We start from the raw sequence: 18270 nt of genomic DNA on the forward strand, positions 1-18270 counted from the left end.
CCGCATGGCACCACATGGGAACACTGATGAACAAAGCCCCTCATCGTCAAGTAAATTTCCCTCATTGTCCCTTCCCGCCCATACTGTTGCTAGACGGGCTTCAGCTCCTGGTCCACGGATTTACGTCTTCTAATTACTCAACACAATGCTGCTATTAGGACAATATCCAACTCTGGCCCCAGACATCACTCGGTACCCCTACTCAAATCTCTGAATATGTTAGACATTAAGTCACTGCACATTCTCTCATGTGTATTATACATATATAAAACGCTAAACTGTAATGCCAATCCTGACCTCAAAAGCTTCATAGAAGGTTGTAACAGAACCCATGAGCACGACACCAGAAATAAATACAGTTTTGATATTCCTAGAGTCGACTTAATCAAACTAGAAATGCTCTACAAATCAAGGGACCCAGATTGTGGAATGACCTTCCCAACCATGTTAAAGACTGTACCTCTCTCAACCAGTTTAAGATAAAAACGAAGCTATACCTAATAAATTCCCTGTAACCTACCTTACCCCTCTATTGTCAACCAATGTCTGTTTTTTTTTTAAAGAGCGCTGTTTGTCGACAGAATTGTATTTGTGCTGCTTTTTAAGCTATGTTTTCATTCCATGTTTTCATTTTACTCTTTATGCTCAATTAGTATTAAGCTTTAGTCATTTAAGTTTTTCATGCCCGAAACGCTTTGCGTAATAGTGGCTTTAGGCATTGTATGTAGTAGCCCTATCTATAAATCCATCACTCTTTGTAAAATCTCTTGTATGTATGTACCTTACCTAAATAAACATTTGATTTGATTTGATTTGATTTGATTTGATTTGATTCCTCGCCGTGGTGCCGCTGTTGCCTCTCGAAACACACCTGATGAATTTGTGTGGAGTGATGGGACAGATTTTGTTCCAGAAATTCCTGCCTTTGACAATTCAGATGTGAAGATTACAGACCTTTTCCCTGATATAGGTGACGATACAGTATAATCTCGATTCAACGAATCTCCTCCTAGTTCACACACTTTTCAGGCTTGATTTACTCACCCGGTTTGACGAACAATAGTTCGCCGAAGCGGGGGCTGTACGGATTTGCTTACGATGTCGAGACAGAGTTCACAGACTGGTGGAAAACTTTCCCATTCTATCACAGATTACAATTAATAATATCCTCATATGACAAGTTCGATCACACAAGTGGATTGCACAAGTGGTCCACAAGTGGTCCACAAGCTTGCAATGTTGGGACAGAATTCACAGAGTGGTGGAAAACTTTCTCATTCTATCACAGATTACAATTAATAATTCCTTCATAAGACAAGCTGGATCACACAAGTGAACCACACAACAAACGAAAAAATGAACCAAACACCAGTCAGAATGGTCCACACAACAAGTGAAGCATATTAACCAAACACCAGCCAGGGTGGTCCACACAAGTGAACGACTGAGTTTCCATGATTTTCGTTCACTGATTTGTGGCACACGTATCTTTGTAAATTACAGTGGAACTTCGAGTAACAAGCGTCTCCATCTACGAGCATTTCGAGTAACGAGTGAGCCACTCGCCGAAAATTTGTCTCGATTAACGAGCATCCACTCTATTAACAAGAAAACCATGTGGTACTTCCTAGCGTTCCCACTGGTTCTCGCAAATTCTCGGACACCTCTGACGATGCAAATAATTTTTTTTTTAAGATGCTAACGATGATGGGATGTAAAGGGGTGACTGCTGTAATGTTGGAAAGCAATGATATTTTTTTTTAGAAAAAATATAAAAAAATTGAAAAAATTAGAAAAAAGAACAAATGTCAAAAAGGTTCATTCAGTGTATGTCAGGTAGGCTGCTCCATGTTTCTTAACCACTTAACTGGGCCAACCGAGTATTCTTGATTGGTGGGAAACTGCGCCAACCGAGTAAACTCTTTTTTAATTTTTCGTACACATTCCAAATATGTGCAAGGTTGGTTGTGTACGAAATGAACTCAGGACCTCCAGTGAGAGGCAGCCATCTTGGAAAAAATTCCCAGAATTCCCTAGGGCTGCTGGCTGGGTTAGTACTGAGTGAGCAACCATGGGTGGCGCACGCACCTCTGGCTCCCAAACACCTGTCCGACGCGGTGTTGAAAGATCGCGCTCTGTCGGTGAAATTCAAACCTTATTGTTTGAAGAATATAAGGGTCATAATACTGGTGAAGCTAAGCACAATAAGGACCTAACACAAAGGTCGGATGCAAGTGATACAGCACCTATGAGGACGATACAGCGAAGGTATCCAGTTGTAGCTCTGAGCGCCACCCTTGCCCACCTATGCTATCCCCAATTTATTTAGATGAAACATAGATGAATCATTTCCTGCGTTCAGTGATGATGCATCTGATACAAGTAGCATAGATAAACAGTGTTAGCGGCTTCCATGGTGGTGTTTTCCATAGATATTTTCAAGAATAGCTGAATCTCTTCTTGACTGACGGACACTCTTTGAGGCTGGTTGAATCTCTTCCAGACTGACGGACACTCTTTAAGGTTGGCTGAATGTCTTCCTGTGTGGGACCTTACAAGGCGATCTTTTCACGACTACCTTACAAATTGATCTTTTCCTGTAAACTTTTCAAGACTACCTTACATTTTCCAAGCTTGGCTACATACCACCTACAGGTACTAATGCCAAGGGTGCACATGGGTGCGTTATTTGCAAGCACACAGAATGAAGAAACAGGAAGCCAAAATCAATCTGTACCTGGTGCAACGAGAGCGAAGCCGTACTGTATACCATGGACTACTTTGTTGATTATTACTCACTTCCAAAGTACTGAGTGTGTAATACAGTGTGTTACTGTGCAGTGTGTGAAACTGTACATATTGTAATTTTAGTGAATTTTTAACAAATAATATTGCGACAATAAACATTTATTGTGGACACTTTACTGATACATGTATCACAGTTCCATGGAACATTATGAACGTTCTACTGTATACATATTGTATAGGATACAAATATGCATCATATACGATAAAAAAGCAAATAAAACCGCATTGGAAATACATAAAACAAATAATTTAAAATATATTTGTGCCAACATCTGGTGCTTGAATGGCCCGGGCGACCATGTCTGGGCGTGTCACGCACGGGCGACCACCCCTGATGACATCACAACGCACCTTGTCCACGTCCCCCAGAGCCAAAGTAAGTGGAATTTGGTATTTATTTTTACATAGAGTTTTCAAATTTGTTAAAAAAATTAATTTTTTGTTTTTTTATTTTTTTCTAAGAAACGTGGAGCAGTCTACCTGACATATACTGAACGAATCTTTTGCTACAGTAATAAAAAAATAAAAAAAAGTGAATAAAGTTGAAAAAAGAACAAATGTCATAAAGGTTTGTTCAGTGTTTGTCAGGTAGGCTGCTCCATGTTTCTTGAAAAAAAAAATTGTACAAATTTGAAAAAATGCAAAAATGTCATAAAAGTTTGTTCAGTGTATGTCAGGTAGGCTGCTCAAGGTTTCTTAACCCTTTAACTGTGCGGCCCATAAATATGACAACCCCCCCCCCCCAGTGCGCAGGAAATAAATTCTCTTGAAATTTTTTTTTTTTTTTTTTAGTGTCAAAACAAAAAAAAAATTGAACTTGTACGTACTTTTGCTGCTATGGGGTCCGTAAGTTGGCGCATGACGTCATCATTCCCCGTTCGCCCGTGACGTACACTCCCGGGGCCAGTAGGGTGCCCAGGGCGGGGCGCCAGTTGCCGTGAATATATTTTTGTTCATTTTTTGCGCACAGTTCCAAATACATTTTATTTGTTTTTGCGTGCTAATCCTATGTATAATGAACACATACACTACATTATGATAGTAAAACATCCGTACTGTCTGGGGACACTGTGTTACGTGCATGACACTTGTGTACCCATATGTTGCACATATTTACCATGTATCATGCTAATTTATGTATATATACAATCTATTTACAGACTATACACTATCACACACTATATACCACTATATACATTCACCATCAACACAGAACACCGCGAGTGTGAGCAGCCACACTCAAGTCAGCCCTCCCTCACTCCTCCAACATTGTATTCGCCAACATTCCTCCTCCCATCATACAGTTATTCACACCTATGTTTCATGTTCATTTATGTATACTTACAACATATGTACACACTATATACTGTCACACACTATATACATTCACCATCAACACACTCAGAACACCACGAGTGTGAGCAGCCACACCCAGCCAGCCCTCCCTCACTCCAACTCCTGATGCTGTTATTACACTATACACACACACTGTATATACCCATGTATATTTGTGTTCCCCATAGCGAACCACGAAGCTAATGTGGTGAGCAAAACAAGAGTGGCTGCCACACAGTGAGGGTACCTCAATTCTCTCCCTCCCTCCCTCACCAAAATTCCTCCTTCCACAATACTAAGTTCAACGCTAATTATAACCAAAATCCTGGTCACTAATTACTGTAAATGAATAATTGACCACAAGTTTATTTTGAAAAGGAACCTAAAAAGTAGTTTGAAGATTCCTAAATGGACGAAATAATGTTGTGGTGCTGTGGCTAGCGCTGTGAACATCGTGAACAGCATTGAATCACTGATATTTGAACATTGTACCTAGTCATTATCACACTCAGGCTCTTCTATATAGTAATACTATCATGGCTAAATAATACAAGTTATATATATATTATGACATTATTAGGCGATGCTGTGGTCACACGCTGAACAGCAGTGCTGTGCGCTCATACTGCGAGTGCCAGCCTTGGTTGCTCACTCACTACTGAGGCTCCCACACCCAGGAATGTGAACCACGATTTTTTTTAAAGATGGCGTCTGTTTACAAGAGCCCTGAGGAAGCTGATGTGAACCCCATGTAGCCGCGGGAGTTTTGAATGGAACGTGAAAAATACAAATACCCGGAGGCGCGTTGCGCACCTGAAGCCTGGGCCTGCAGGCGCGTTGTGCAGTTAAAGGGTTAAAAAAAAAATTGTGCAAATTTGAAAAAAGGAAAATGTCATAAAAGTTCGTTCATTTTATGTCATGTAGGCTGCTACATTATTTAAAAAAATCAAATATCATATTGATATTTTTCGGCAGTAGAACGGATTAATTTTATTTCCATTATTTTATATAGGGAAAAGTGTTTCGAAAGACGAACGTTTCACATGACGAGCTCGGTGCTAGAATGGATTAAATTCGTTAATCAAGACTCCACTGTAATTTAAAGGCTGAAGCGTGATTAGCTAGCTACATATGTGGTAAAATCTCCTTATAGACATTTTCTGTGATGAAACAAGATGAGTGAGGATGGACAGATAAAGGAATACTGTACTGTAAACCTCACTTAATTTTCCTTTGTCTGTATCGTCATAGTTCAGTGACCCTTGACTTTGAAAGTTTCAGATTAATAAATCATTTCTAAAACCAATTTTAATAGCATTTTATTATCCTAATTAAACTAAACTAAATAAAACCGAAAATATGCTGTAATATGATAGATATCTGCTATTTGAGAAATTATTTATGTTATTGGAACAACAACTCCAGCACGAGTGAACGGGTCTAATCCTTGTACACACAGCACCATGCGTGTTTCGTTTGATTTCGTCGCCACAGTTCAGTGACCTACGGCCTCGAAATAATAAAATTAATAAGTCAGTTCTAAAATAAGATTTTGATATCTCTTATAATCCTAATAATGTTACTAAACTAAATATATAACCCAAAAATAAATAATTTGATGTAAATCCAATATTTGAAAGAAATTTATGTTATTGAATCTGGCTTAAACACCAACCTGCAGGGTGTATAGACCTAGTCTGCGTTCATACAGTAGACACCTAGTGCCGTTAGCTTTGTCTGGGAGTGATGTGTTTGTCCGCCGGTGGAAGAATAATTGTGGAATTTACCATTTTTGGACTACAACTGTACGGCAGCCAGCACAGCCATACCCAGCACCAGTATAACAGCAGCCAGCACCAGCTCAGAAGCAGCTGAAGCCAACACAGCAGCAGCGAGCACCAGCAAAGTTGATGCAAACATTTAAAAACATTGTGTGTGGAGTGAACAGTTAGAACAAGTATTAAATTTAAGTGTGTACATAGTGTTAAAATTAAAGTTGCAGTAATTTTAGTGTACAATAGTTTCATAAACTGTATTGTAATACTTCAACATACAGCAGAACTACTTAATCAACACAATGCTAACAGCATAATACACTACAGTACGTACTTACTGTACAGCATTCACAACTCCATGAGACTTCAAGATGGACATAACTCCAACAATAAGGTAAATAACAAATGTAACACAGTATTTTTTAGTAGAGTAGTAATATATAGGTACAGTACATAATATGATAATGCATTTTTATTGTGTACAAGAAAAAAAAAAGACACTGATGCAAACGCCTCCTGAAGGTCACCTCTTGCAACAAATCCAACGCTCCAACACACTGGGGCTGGTCCCATATAGTGCATTGAATCGAGGTTATACTGTATGTGTGAAATGGACTACTTTACTGCATATTTTGATGAGCCGCTCATGGAGCATATTGTTCAGGAAACGAACAAATATACGACTGACTGATCTCAATGGTGAGGAGTTATCCGATTTTTCACGATTACAGCGATGGAAAGATACGACTTTAGTTGAAATGTATGTGTATGTTGATAAAACATAGTGTCAAACATGTACTCAATCATTATTGGAGCAAAGACCCAACTGTTCCAACACCATTGTTTGGGAAATATATGTCTCGAGACAGATTTGCGATAATCCTCAGGTGTCTTCATTTTGCAAATAATGAAGACCAGACTGAAGATGATAGACTTCGGAAGGTGAGACACATCCTGAATGAACTTGTTTGAAAGTCAGAGATTTCTACGTATCAGCTCAGAAGCTGGCGACTGATGAATCCCCTGTGTTTTTCAAAGGACGGTCTGCCTTCAAGCAGTATATTCCCTCAAAATGCCTCAGATTCGGATTTAAATTCTGTGTACTCTGTGACTGTGAAACAGGAACTGTGTTACACATGATAATGTATACGGGTACAAGTGTAGACATTCTTGCTAATAACAATCATGGCTTCTCGGGTAGTGTGGTGAAGTCACTGCTTGCACCATATCTGAACAAGGGCCACATATTATACACAGATAACTATTATACCAGTCCCTTGCTAACCAGGTTCTTGCTTGATAATAGAGCTAGTGTGTGTGGCACAGTGAAGGCAAAACAAAGGAAAATGCCAGTGTTTCACACTGCTATGCAGGTTGGTGATTACGAGCTAAGAAAAACTGGTGCAATGCTTTCAGTGCAGTGGAAAGACAGGCATGAAGTGAACATGTTGACTACCGTTTACGATGGTACAATGGTGGACAGTGGCAAGGTGAACAGAACAACAAAACAAATAATCTATAAGCCTGATTGTGTTTTGGACTATAACATCAACATGCGTTTGGTGGATAAATGTGATATGATGGTAGGGGCAGTGGTGTACAGAAAACAGTGAAGTGGACCAAGAAGATGTTTTTCCACCTTGTTGATGTAATAATGCTGAACAGTTACAATACGTATTTTGTCAAAACAGATGGTAAATGAAATTTCTATGCGTTCAGTTTTACTGTAGACACACAATTACTAGAAAAGTTTGTCAAACCAATTCCAGGCATACAAAGGCCCCATTGTGAACCCAACATTGGACCATGCTCCCACACCCAGGCTCGCTTACAAGGACGCATTTCTGACACACAATGTAAGGTATTTACCACCAACTGGAAAGCGTGCAGTAGCCCAGCGTGAGTGCATTGTATGAAAGACCACAAAAAAGAGGGAACAAAAACGTAAAATTGGTCTTAACTTGGTGCACAGCATGAAAGGTCCCATTGTGCTATGTCAGATGTTTTGACGAGTATCACAGTCTCGAGGACTTCTAAATGTCCAATACTGGTGTAAAAACATCTACATATTGAGTAAGTGTATATAGTGAAAACAATTCATAATAAATTTCATATTTCCTGAAATATAAAACATTTTTGTACCCATGTGACAATAACATGTAACAAAATATTAAATTTATACCAGTTGTATTATAATAAAACATCAAGTGACCACACATTGTACCACATCTGTGAAAAAATGTTGTAAAATATGCCATAGATACTGCAAATAATGCCGTTGTTATGACCCTGGGTTCCCATTCAGAAACCAGAGGTCAAATTAAGTTCCAAATAGTTGTGTAAGAGGGATATTTAATTAACAATAATGTTTATATTCAAGGCTTCTCATACCTGATGTGTATTTGTCTCAGTCTTCCTTGCCAGACGTAAGATGAACCTTGTTACTCACAGATTATTCAGACTCTGGGTTTGTTGACCATTAAATATAATATTGAACTAGTTCCCAGCTATTCTTAGAACTGTTAAAGTAACTAGTAATGAATGTTGATGAAGACTTGTTATGTTTATGGCTGTACGATCAGCTAGGTTCCCTTTCCAGCAGCATATTTAAGAGAGCGGAGGAGGCTGCTCTCGCTCTCTCTGGTTCTGGCTGTTGTGGTTTTCACACTCTTCCGCGTGGGCTCTGTTCTCCTCCTTCTCCCTTTCCCTTACCTCATTCTACATTTATTATCTAAGATAAGTATAATACTGTGTTACCGTGTTCTGGCAAATTGTGTAGTTAAGTTCTTGTGTAGCCTAAGCTAGTGTTTATATCCCTAAGATTACTCTAGGGTGTTTTAGTAAACCCACGTGTGCTCAAGTTTTACCAGGCTATCTAGAGCCTTTACTAGTGTCCTACTCCAAGTAGTCTTTACCCTAGTTGTAATTGTAAACTCTGCATCCTGTCTATGTGGACCAAGGTGTTTAATGTAAGGTAGAGTGGTAAAGAAATTTATTGTATTAATGGATATGGGGGTTATTAGAGGGTTTTAATAAGTAAGTTAGATTATGAGAAGTATCAATTCATCCTGTTGAAGTGGTGTAGATTATTAGCTACTAGACAGCAGACCTGTAATTTAAAACATAGAATCATTACTAGGAACCTTTATTCCTTGGGGAGCCGGCCCTATCTATCCCACTATTTTAGATACATCTTTACTCTAACTATTAGCTCTTCTCAGTACAACCACGTACCCCATAACAAGTGGGGGGCTTGTCCGGGAGCTGAAATTTTTATATATAAATTGTAAAAAAATTAGACTTTTGAGTGCCGAAACTAAATTTCTTGCATTCCACAGAATGGTTATGTGGTAGCCTAGAGTCCAGCTCAACTAGCAAAGGATACATCTTGCATTGACTGAACATCCAACTGGATCCCTTCACGATTGAGGTAAGTGTGAGGTGTGTGCCCGCCGATGGAAGAGTGGACCCAGCTAGCTGACCTTGTTGCTAGAGATGGAGCGAGAAGAGTGTTACTGCCATCGGACAATTCTACCTATATTATTTCCTATTGCAAGTGTATATATTTTCTTCAGTAAACTTTTAATCTTACCAATGTGTTTGAGTGAGCCTCCATTCTCTAGGGCTATTTTGAGTGAAACCATTTATGTCGCCTTGCACTGCACATGAGATTGCATCCTTGATTTAAGATAACTAATGAGACCACTGAAGTGTTGCCGGGACACGAGTATAAACACTCAGCTGGCGACCTCGAGCAGACCAGATATCTAAGAGAGTGCCCCAGTGTCAAGACGGGCAGGTTCAGGTGTGATACAGGTAGACTTGAACCTCTCTACTCACTAGGGGTATATATATAAGGCTAGCCCTTAGTGGACTGGGTTTAGCCCCGGGGCGAGCAGTGGCATCTGGTACGGAGGGGAGAAGACCCGTGGGAACGGCCCCAAACCATATAAGGTAGGAGTGGGTGAGAACCTTGGCACCTTCCCAATCATGTCAAAGACTGTACCTCTCTCAACCAGTTTAAGATAAAAACTCAAAACTACCTAATAAACTCCATGTAACATACCTTACCCCTAAATGTCAACCCATGTCTTATTATTGTAATCAATGCTTTTTGTTGACCAACTTGTATAATTGCTTTTCTCTGCCTTGTTCCCCCCTCCCCTTTTTTTTATTTATTTTTTCAATGCAATTTATACTTTAAGCTCAATTACTATTAAGTTTTAGTCTAAGTGTTTTTTCCCCCTTCACCTTGCCCAAAACGCTATGAGTACTAGTGGCTTTAAGTATTGTATGTACTATCTCTATCTTTAAATCCATCATTATGTATGTAACTCAATGAATGTACCTTTACCTGAATAAAGAATCTGAATCTGATGGTGAGTGTATTATTGACATCAACATGATAGCCCACACATACTAATAGTACAAGAATAAAATTGTCTTTACCATCATTAATGGGTAGAAGATGTGTTTGCTATCGTCCTTGGTAGCCGAGCAGAGACTGGAAGCAGTATTACCTATTAGGGGAAAAAGAAAACAAATTTAAGGTTTCTATGGCTAAATTTTTCCCACCAAAACATAGTAAACGTTTAGAACATTAAATAAAAAAACCAGCGTTGAATGTAACGAAACGCCATTTTCTGGGTGAGTCCTGGAGGCTCCCCGGAGCTTTCCCAGGCTGATATGCTAATGTCAGACTTTGGCATCAGTTATGTGTATGGAGTTCTTAGGCCTACCGGGGACCACGGCCAGAACCTGGCCCCCTCAGAGAGGCAAGGAGAGCAATGTCCTATAGAAACCCCCGTATGGTTGGAAGCATTCTATGTCTGCCATCGACCGGAACAGGCACCCAGAAAGGTAAGCGCCTCAAAACAAACCCCTATTCTGATGAAAATTGCTACCAAAAGCCGAACTAGTGGATAGAACTCCCCAACAGAAAACAAGCAAACTAGTGTGACGTCACACGTCGCCGCACCACTGTCTGCGCAGCTCCCCCCTCCCCGGGAGGGGGAAGGGGGAGCCCCAGACCCTCCACGCCGACTACCCACACCTCAGTTCTTGAGGCTGGATATCAAAAACGCGAAAAAAAACACCGACCGGAGGGAGGGAGGGATGCCGGGGAGCCTCCGGGATTCACCCAGAAAATGACGTTTCATTACATTCAACGCTGGTTTTCTGGGGGGAGCCCCATCGGTTACCCGGAGCTAATTACCCACAGACGGAAAAAGAGGGACTTACCCGGGAAGCGGTCGTCGCTCACCCCTCAATTCGAAGTCGAGAAAACTGGTTGCAACCGCTGACCCAAAGCAATACAGGCCCGACGGGGCCCAGGGACATTCACGAGGTAACGAGCAGCCAGGACCCTCTTCGACCGTCAAAAACCCCACGCCCAAATATCAGACAAGACATATTCCCAAAGACGGCAGCAAGAGCCGCGAACTTACGGACGTCATGGGCACGGGGATAGACCGCAGGCTGGCTGGACTTGATAACCCTGCGGACGACCTAGGAAACCCGAACCCGCGAACAGGGAAGAATGGAAACCGGATCAACCCAAAGCGCGTCCCCGGACACAGAAGCCATGGCACGCAAATAACGGCGAAGCGCTGCAACCGGACACAAAACATGATGCGCCCCCGGCTGGACCACCCACGGACCCCTCCGGAACGCAGCAGTCTCATTCTTCGCCAGAAAAGGAGACGCCTGCAAGTGAACAAAACAATCTCCACGACCAAAAGAGCAGAAACCCCTGCGCCGGAGGAGAGCATGAAGCTCCAATACCCGACCCCCAGAGGCCAAAGCCAGCAAGAAAAGAGCCTTGGAGAAACAATCCCGGACCGAAGGGGCCACAACGAAACGAGGAGACAAAAGGTAAGCGAGCACTCTGTCCAAATACCAGGAAGGCTCAAGCGGCGCATGAACAGGCTGGAGGTGAAACAAGGCACGAGACAGCTTGCAAAACGACGCAGACATAACATCGATACCGAAGGCAAGCTGAAGTGGCTCTGCCAGTGCCGCACGATATGAGGCGACACTGTTAGGCATAAGATGACGGTCCTGAAACAACCAAGAGAGAAAGGACAAGACCACCCTAACAGACAACGAACTAACACGACGAAGACGCAAAAAATAACAGAAGGGCCGCCAGGAAACTTCATACTGCCGCCGAGAAGAAGCCCTCAGGTGGGAAACCAACAAAGAGGCCTCCTGATCACCATAGAGATGATGATAGACTCGAGTCAAAAAACCCATACGCGAAGACTCAAGGAGAAGATCGAACCAGCCATGTGACGTACCGGCCCGATCTGCTGAAAGAGGCGGAGTCGCGGAAAAACACTCAGGTTCGGACACCGAGCAAGCAGCGCCTGAAACCAAGGCTGGGCCGGCCACCAAGGGGTAAGAAGGACAACTCTCCCCTGATAAGTCTCCAAGCGAGTCAGGACCTGGAGTAACAGCCAAACCGGGGAAAAGAGGTACAGGAACCCCCGCCTCGACCAGTCTAGCCGAAAGGCATTGACCCTGACGGCCTTCCGACCACTTCCGCGATTGGGGAAGGGCGCCACATACACGGGAAAACGCCGCGACCAAGCCGACGCAAAGAGGTCCACCTCGGGGCACCCGAACGTCTGGCAAAGCCAACGGAAGGAAACGTCGTCGACCGTCCACTCCGTGGAGAGGGGAACGAAGCGAGATAGGCCGTCGGCCAAGACGTTGGACACGCCCCGTACGTGAACCGCCAGGAGAGCCAAACCCCGAGAACTCAACAGACGAGTCACCCAAAGCGACCAACCTCAAAGAGACAAGGACCGCATTGAACCCCCGCGGTTCAGGCAATGAACCACCGGAGAGCAGTCCGTATGGAGCTGAATCGTCGATCCGCGGGTGACCTGAATCCTCCGAAGTGTAAACCACACTGCCGCGAACTCCCGCACCATGCTGTGAGCTCGATGGAAGGACGGATCCCAACGCCCCTGGTCGGCCGGGCCTGGTGAGCACTGGTCACAAAGCCCCAGCCGGGAGATGACGCATTCGTGTACACATCGAGTGAGGGCTCGGGCAGGCGCCAAGGCACTGAACCCCGTAAAACCCAAAGAGGAAGCTGGTGACGCAGCAACCGATGCAAGGCCCCCGAAGGTCGAACCCAGTGATCGCGAGAGAGGCGGAAGGGGTGACCCTGAAGGAACCAGAACAGCCGACGAAGCCAAACCTGACCCGGCGGGTAGACTACCATCATGAAGTTCAGGCTCCCGCACAGCCCCTCGAGCAACCGTCGGGTGACCCGAGGGCCCACCAGAAACAGACGAAGGTGGGACTGCAGCCACAGGAGAGATTCCGGAGGGAGAGACGAGGAGGCGGTCCGAGAGTCCCAAACAAGACCCAGCCAAGTCCGAACCTGAGAGGGGACCAGATGGGACTTCCTCCAGTTCACCAAGAACTCGAACCCGGTGAGCTGGGATAGAACCAAATCCCTGGCTAGCAAGCAAGCTGACCAGCTGGGAGCCCAAACCAGCCAGTCGTCGAGGTAGGCCAACACTCGAACACCTAGGAGACGCAAACGGGCTACCACGACCCACGTAAGGCGTGTGAACACGCGAGGAGCCAGGTTCAACCCAAATGGGAGACAACGAAAGTGGTAACTCAGACGCCCCACAACAAAACCGAGCCAGTCCCTGAACCGCGGATGAATCGGGACATGCCAATAAGCATTCCCGAGGTCCAAGAACACCATCCAAGTGCCCGGCTCCAGGAGGAGCCAAACCTGAGACAGCGTAGTCATCCAAAAGGAGGGGCAATGAACCCAGGGGTTCAGACGGGACAAGTCCAGAATGAACCACAGGTCCGCGCAGTCCCATTTCGGGACCAGAAACAGACGGGAAACACATCTGAGGGATGACGTCGTTTCGACGACACCCAAGTGAACCCACTCCAAGATGACCTGACAGAGCGCAGGTGAAGAAACCTGCCCTGCCAGCCCCGACCCCCCAAGGGGGGGGGGGGCCACCCAACGCCACCGCAGGCCGACAGACACGACCCGAAATGCCCACGAATCTTGGGACCTGGCCTGGGCGAACAGCACAAGCTGCCACCCCCATCACTCCGTCAATGGGGCAAACCGCGAAAGGGCCGGCGCCCCTTACGAGACCCAGAACCCCGCACAGAGCGAACACCGCACCGACCAGACGAGGGTGGTTACGAAGCAGGAGCCGAACCCGAACCTGACACCAGTGACCTACCACAACGAGAGGAACCCCGAGCCCTGGCACGACCCTTTCGGGAAGACCCACCCCGGCACCCCCGGAAAACCAACAAGTCCGACATCGGACAACAAGCCGATGACGCAGCCTGAATAAACTGTGCCACGGCCGACTCCTCAAACAGAAGAGGACAAAAAGGTGAAGACCGCCTAAGAGCCAGAGGCCAAGCAGATTCCACGGAGGAACCCACTACCACCTGCCGACACCCTTTAACAGGAAGCATAAAACAGGGAAACCGTATCCCACAAAATTGGCGTTTAAAGCTTCAACAAGGCAGGGGACGAACGCGCTGCCGAGGACAAGGCGCCGGACCCCGGGACAGACCCAAGCGTCCTCACATCCTCCACGAACCAATTCGAGGACAGCTCCAGGAGGAAAAAGAACTATAAGGCCGAAGCCAAAAGGCCCCAGGCGCGCAAGTCCTCCGCTATGAGCGCAGCCAAAAGGGCGGGAACCTGCACATGAAGCTGAACAATGCCCACATCGCGCGGAAGGGCAGGGGCAAAGAAGCACTCATTCAGGTACTCAAGATCGCCCCCCCAGGAAAACCTGAAGCACCGTGGAAGCTTCCTGCCACTCCAGCGTGCGGGAACGACATAAGGAATGCCAGGAATCCAGAACAAACAAGGGGGAAGTCAGCTAGCCAGGAAGACTCCAGAACCTCGTAACAGAGCCAGAAAGGGAACGAAGTCCCAAACCTGAACTCGGACAGATCCATTTCCGAGGCATAATCCGGGTCACGCAGGAGGTAAGCTGCAAGGGCCACTCGCACCACACCAGGTTGGATGTGATAAGCCAAAAACCTCCAGAAAGATGGAACCGACATACCCGGGGAAACACGGAACCGAACCCAGGGAGGGGCCGACACCAAATCCAACTCGTACACAGAGGGGGGAAAAGAAAGCCCCACACCTTGCTACCAAAATAAGCCCCGCTCAGAGGGAAGAATAACCCAGGCGGGGTCCAGCGGGGCCCAAGGCCCCCAAGTCAGCCCCTCCCCAGCCTCGAGGTCCTTCACCACAGGATCCGGGGCCGAGTCCTCTCCCCAAGCCCCGACCCCACAAGACAAGGACGGAGCAGCCGTAAAGGCCGGAAGAAAGGGGGCCCACTGGTCAGACCCAGAAGCTTCGGCCGGGAGACAAGACTCGAATGCCTCTGTTGCCCCCCCCCCCCCCTCGGAAGGGCCCCCCCCTCAGAAGGGGCACCCACGAAGCTGCCCGAGTCTCGAGATCAAGTAACCCCTGCTCCGACTCCAAAACCTTCAGACGTTTCGGGGCCGGAAGCAGGGGAGAGGGGGACCAGAACGAGCAGAAAGAGAAGGACAACGAGGTGCGGACTGAACCAGGATCAAAGAAACCCTCACCCCAAGTCCGGGTCTCAAAAAGCAAAGCAGGGCAGCCCCGGGGTATAAGGGTGAGCAACCAACCGAGCCCGTTGCAACAGACGAAACCTAGCTTGCAATGCACGCGCCGCCTGTACCCAAATAGAATCATCAGAGGATTGGGTAAATTGAGTCACAAGCAAGTAGCAACACTCACAGGACTCAGGGTCGAAAGTATCACCGACCCAACAGGCAGCGTGGCAGAGGCCAAAACAATGAGGGTCACCCTGAGACAAGGGGACCGAGCAACCATCAAACTCGCACACATCGAGAAGGACTCCAGGGTCACATCCATCGGACCCACGCGCCCCCTAGGGGATTCCCAGGGTCCTGAGAGTTTACTTTAAGAGGACTCGCGCTCAGGTAGTCCCAGGCAGAGCGCTGCTAACCGGCACCCAAAACTACTAAGCGAACTTCTATAGCTGTACCCCAGGGACATGTACACTCACGGGGACCTAGCAGGGGGCGCCACCGAGGAGAACCGTGGAAGGGCAAACACCAGTGGAATAATAGGACAGAACCCCCCACCAGGCAAAAACAAAAAGAAAAACAAAACCCTGCAGGAGGAGAGCGAACCCCAAGGAACAGAGCCGGCCGCTATGTCGGGAATACAAAGCTGTGCAGCACCCTGCGCCCCTACCAGTGCAAACTGCCTCTTACCTGCAGGGAACACGGGAGAACAGAACACCCAAGAGCCCAACAGGTGGCCGAAAAAACGAAAAGATAAAACAGACCAGCAGAGGCAGACCCCGAGGAGCCTGTGGAAGGTGGCCCCAAGCCCCAAGGACAGTACTTACAGGGCCCCTAGGTAAGGCAGCCCTAGGCATGCAGCACGAGTACTGAAGATAACTCCTGGCTCTCGCACCCACAAAAACAAACGCCACACGCGAAGCACAGTGCTGTAGCGACACTGGAGCCAGAGCACACAACCTTCGCCTATAGCATCAGCCTCAAGAACTGAGGTGTGGGTAGCCGGTGTGGAGGGTCTGGGGCTCCCCCTTCCCCCTCCCGGAGAGAGGGGAGCTGCACAGACAGCGGCGCGGTGACGTGTGACATCTCATTAGTTTACTTGTTTTCTGTTGGAGAGTTCTATCCACTAGTTTGGCTTTTGGTAGCAATTTTCATCAGAATAGGGGTTTGTTTTGAGGCGCTTACTTTTCTGGGTGCCTGTTCCGGTTGATGGCAGACATAGAATGCTTCCAACCACACGGGGGGGGGGGGGGTTTCTATAGGCCATTGCTCCCCTTGCCTCTCTGAGGGGGCTCTGGTTCTGGCCATGGTCCCCGGTAGGCCTAAGAACTCCATACACATGACTGATGCCAAAGTCTGACATTAGCATATCAGCCTGGGAAAGCTCCGGGGCTCCCCCCCCCCCCCCCCCCCCAGAAAATCAGGAGTTTTCCTTTTACCAGACGTTAGGAGGGTGAGCACATTTAAAGAGAGTGGGAAGGAGTAAGGAGGGTGGGCATGAGTAAGGAGGGTGGGCAGGAGTAGGGAGGGTGGGCAGGAGTAAGGAGGGTGGGCAGGAGTAAGGAGGGTAGGCAGGAGTAAGAAGGGTAGGCAGGAGTAAGGAGGATGGGTAGGAGTAAGGAGGGTAGGCAGGAGTAAGGAGGGTGGGTAGGAGTAAAGAGGGTGGGCAGGAGTAAGGAGGGTGGGCAGGAGTAAGGAGGGTGGGCAGGAGTAAGGAGGGTGGGCAGGAGTAAGGAGGGTGGACAGGAGTAAGGAGGGTAGGTAGGAGTAAGGAGGGTAGGTAGGAGTAAGGAGGGTAGGCAGGAGTAAGGAGGGTAGGCAGAAGTAAGGAGGGTGGGCAGGAGTAAGGAGGGTGGGTAGGAGTAAGGAGGGTGGACAGGAGTAAGGAGGGTGGGCAGGAGTAAGGAGGGTGGGCAGGAATGTGGAAGGAGGTATGGGCGGGTTCTCGGCTGCCTCCCCCCTCTCGCTGACAGCCTACGTAATACAAACCACGTGCGTTAACCCTTAAGCTGCTACAGCCTGGGCTGTAAAAGCTGGAGCTGGGCAAAAAAATATTTGAATTATGTGAAAATTAATATTAAATGCTAAACAAATCACCAACTTATTGGCTTAAGCATCATGAAAGTTTCATTCCAATATTTTCAAAAATGTATTTTAGACAATTTTTTTTTAAAGGAGAACATTTTATTGATAAGAGAACAGCTCCTATTAACTGGAACTCAGGAATAATGCAGTAATAAGGAGATGTGAGTACTTGTTCAATATACAAACAAGAAGAATAGTAGCAAGAAGTGTCCACAAAGTGGACATGCAGCTGGTGCCTTTATATCATTGCTGAGTAATACATAATAATACCAATAATAATGAGGTATGTTATCATGCCCTATTTTGTTATATATCATAAAAATGCATTGCCTAATGTTAATATCTGTTACTTTCACCAAAGCCTAATAAATATTTTTGGGGGGTATATTTTTTTCTAATTTGTTTATTATCTGATGTTGTTATAACCTCTACATCCTAGAGAATGCATACCCATCCCTAACTATGTCAAGATAGAATGAAATTGGTTATCAAATAAATCAGTCACAACTGGCAGAACTTGGGACTTTGAATTTTTTCGACTGAGTTTTTCACAGATTTCAAATTCAATTTTCTTTGTCTCTTTTGGCAGTTTTGATGATTAGGGACCAGATTAGGGCTTTATCACTTTTATAAAGTATAAATTTTTATCCCCTAAATC

The 18270-nt window shown here is 45.9% G+C and overlaps 1 protein-coding gene across 2 annotated transcripts in view; it reads right to left on the reverse strand.

Annotated features, from left to right (window-relative positions):
• LOC123748947 (tripartite motif-containing protein 59-like) overlaps positions 1-18270 on the reverse strand; it is a 112639-nt gene that overhangs the window by 74384 nt on the left and 19985 nt on the right. For both annotated transcript variants that reach the window (XM_069311030.1, XM_069311031.1), the window contains exon 2: positions 10368-10438. In XM_069311030.1, the coding sequence (XP_069167131.1) occupies positions 10368-10373 (6 nt within the window). In that variant the 5' untranslated portion in view covers positions 10374-10438. The remainder of the gene's footprint in view (positions 1-10367; positions 10439-18270) is intronic.

Source organism: Procambarus clarkii, chromosome 69 (genome assembly GCF_040958095.1).
Source record: "Procambarus clarkii isolate CNS0578487 chromosome 69, FALCON_Pclarkii_2.0, whole genome shotgun sequence".
Lineage (NCBI taxonomy): Eukaryota > Metazoa > Arthropoda > Malacostraca > Decapoda > Cambaridae > Procambarus > Procambarus clarkii.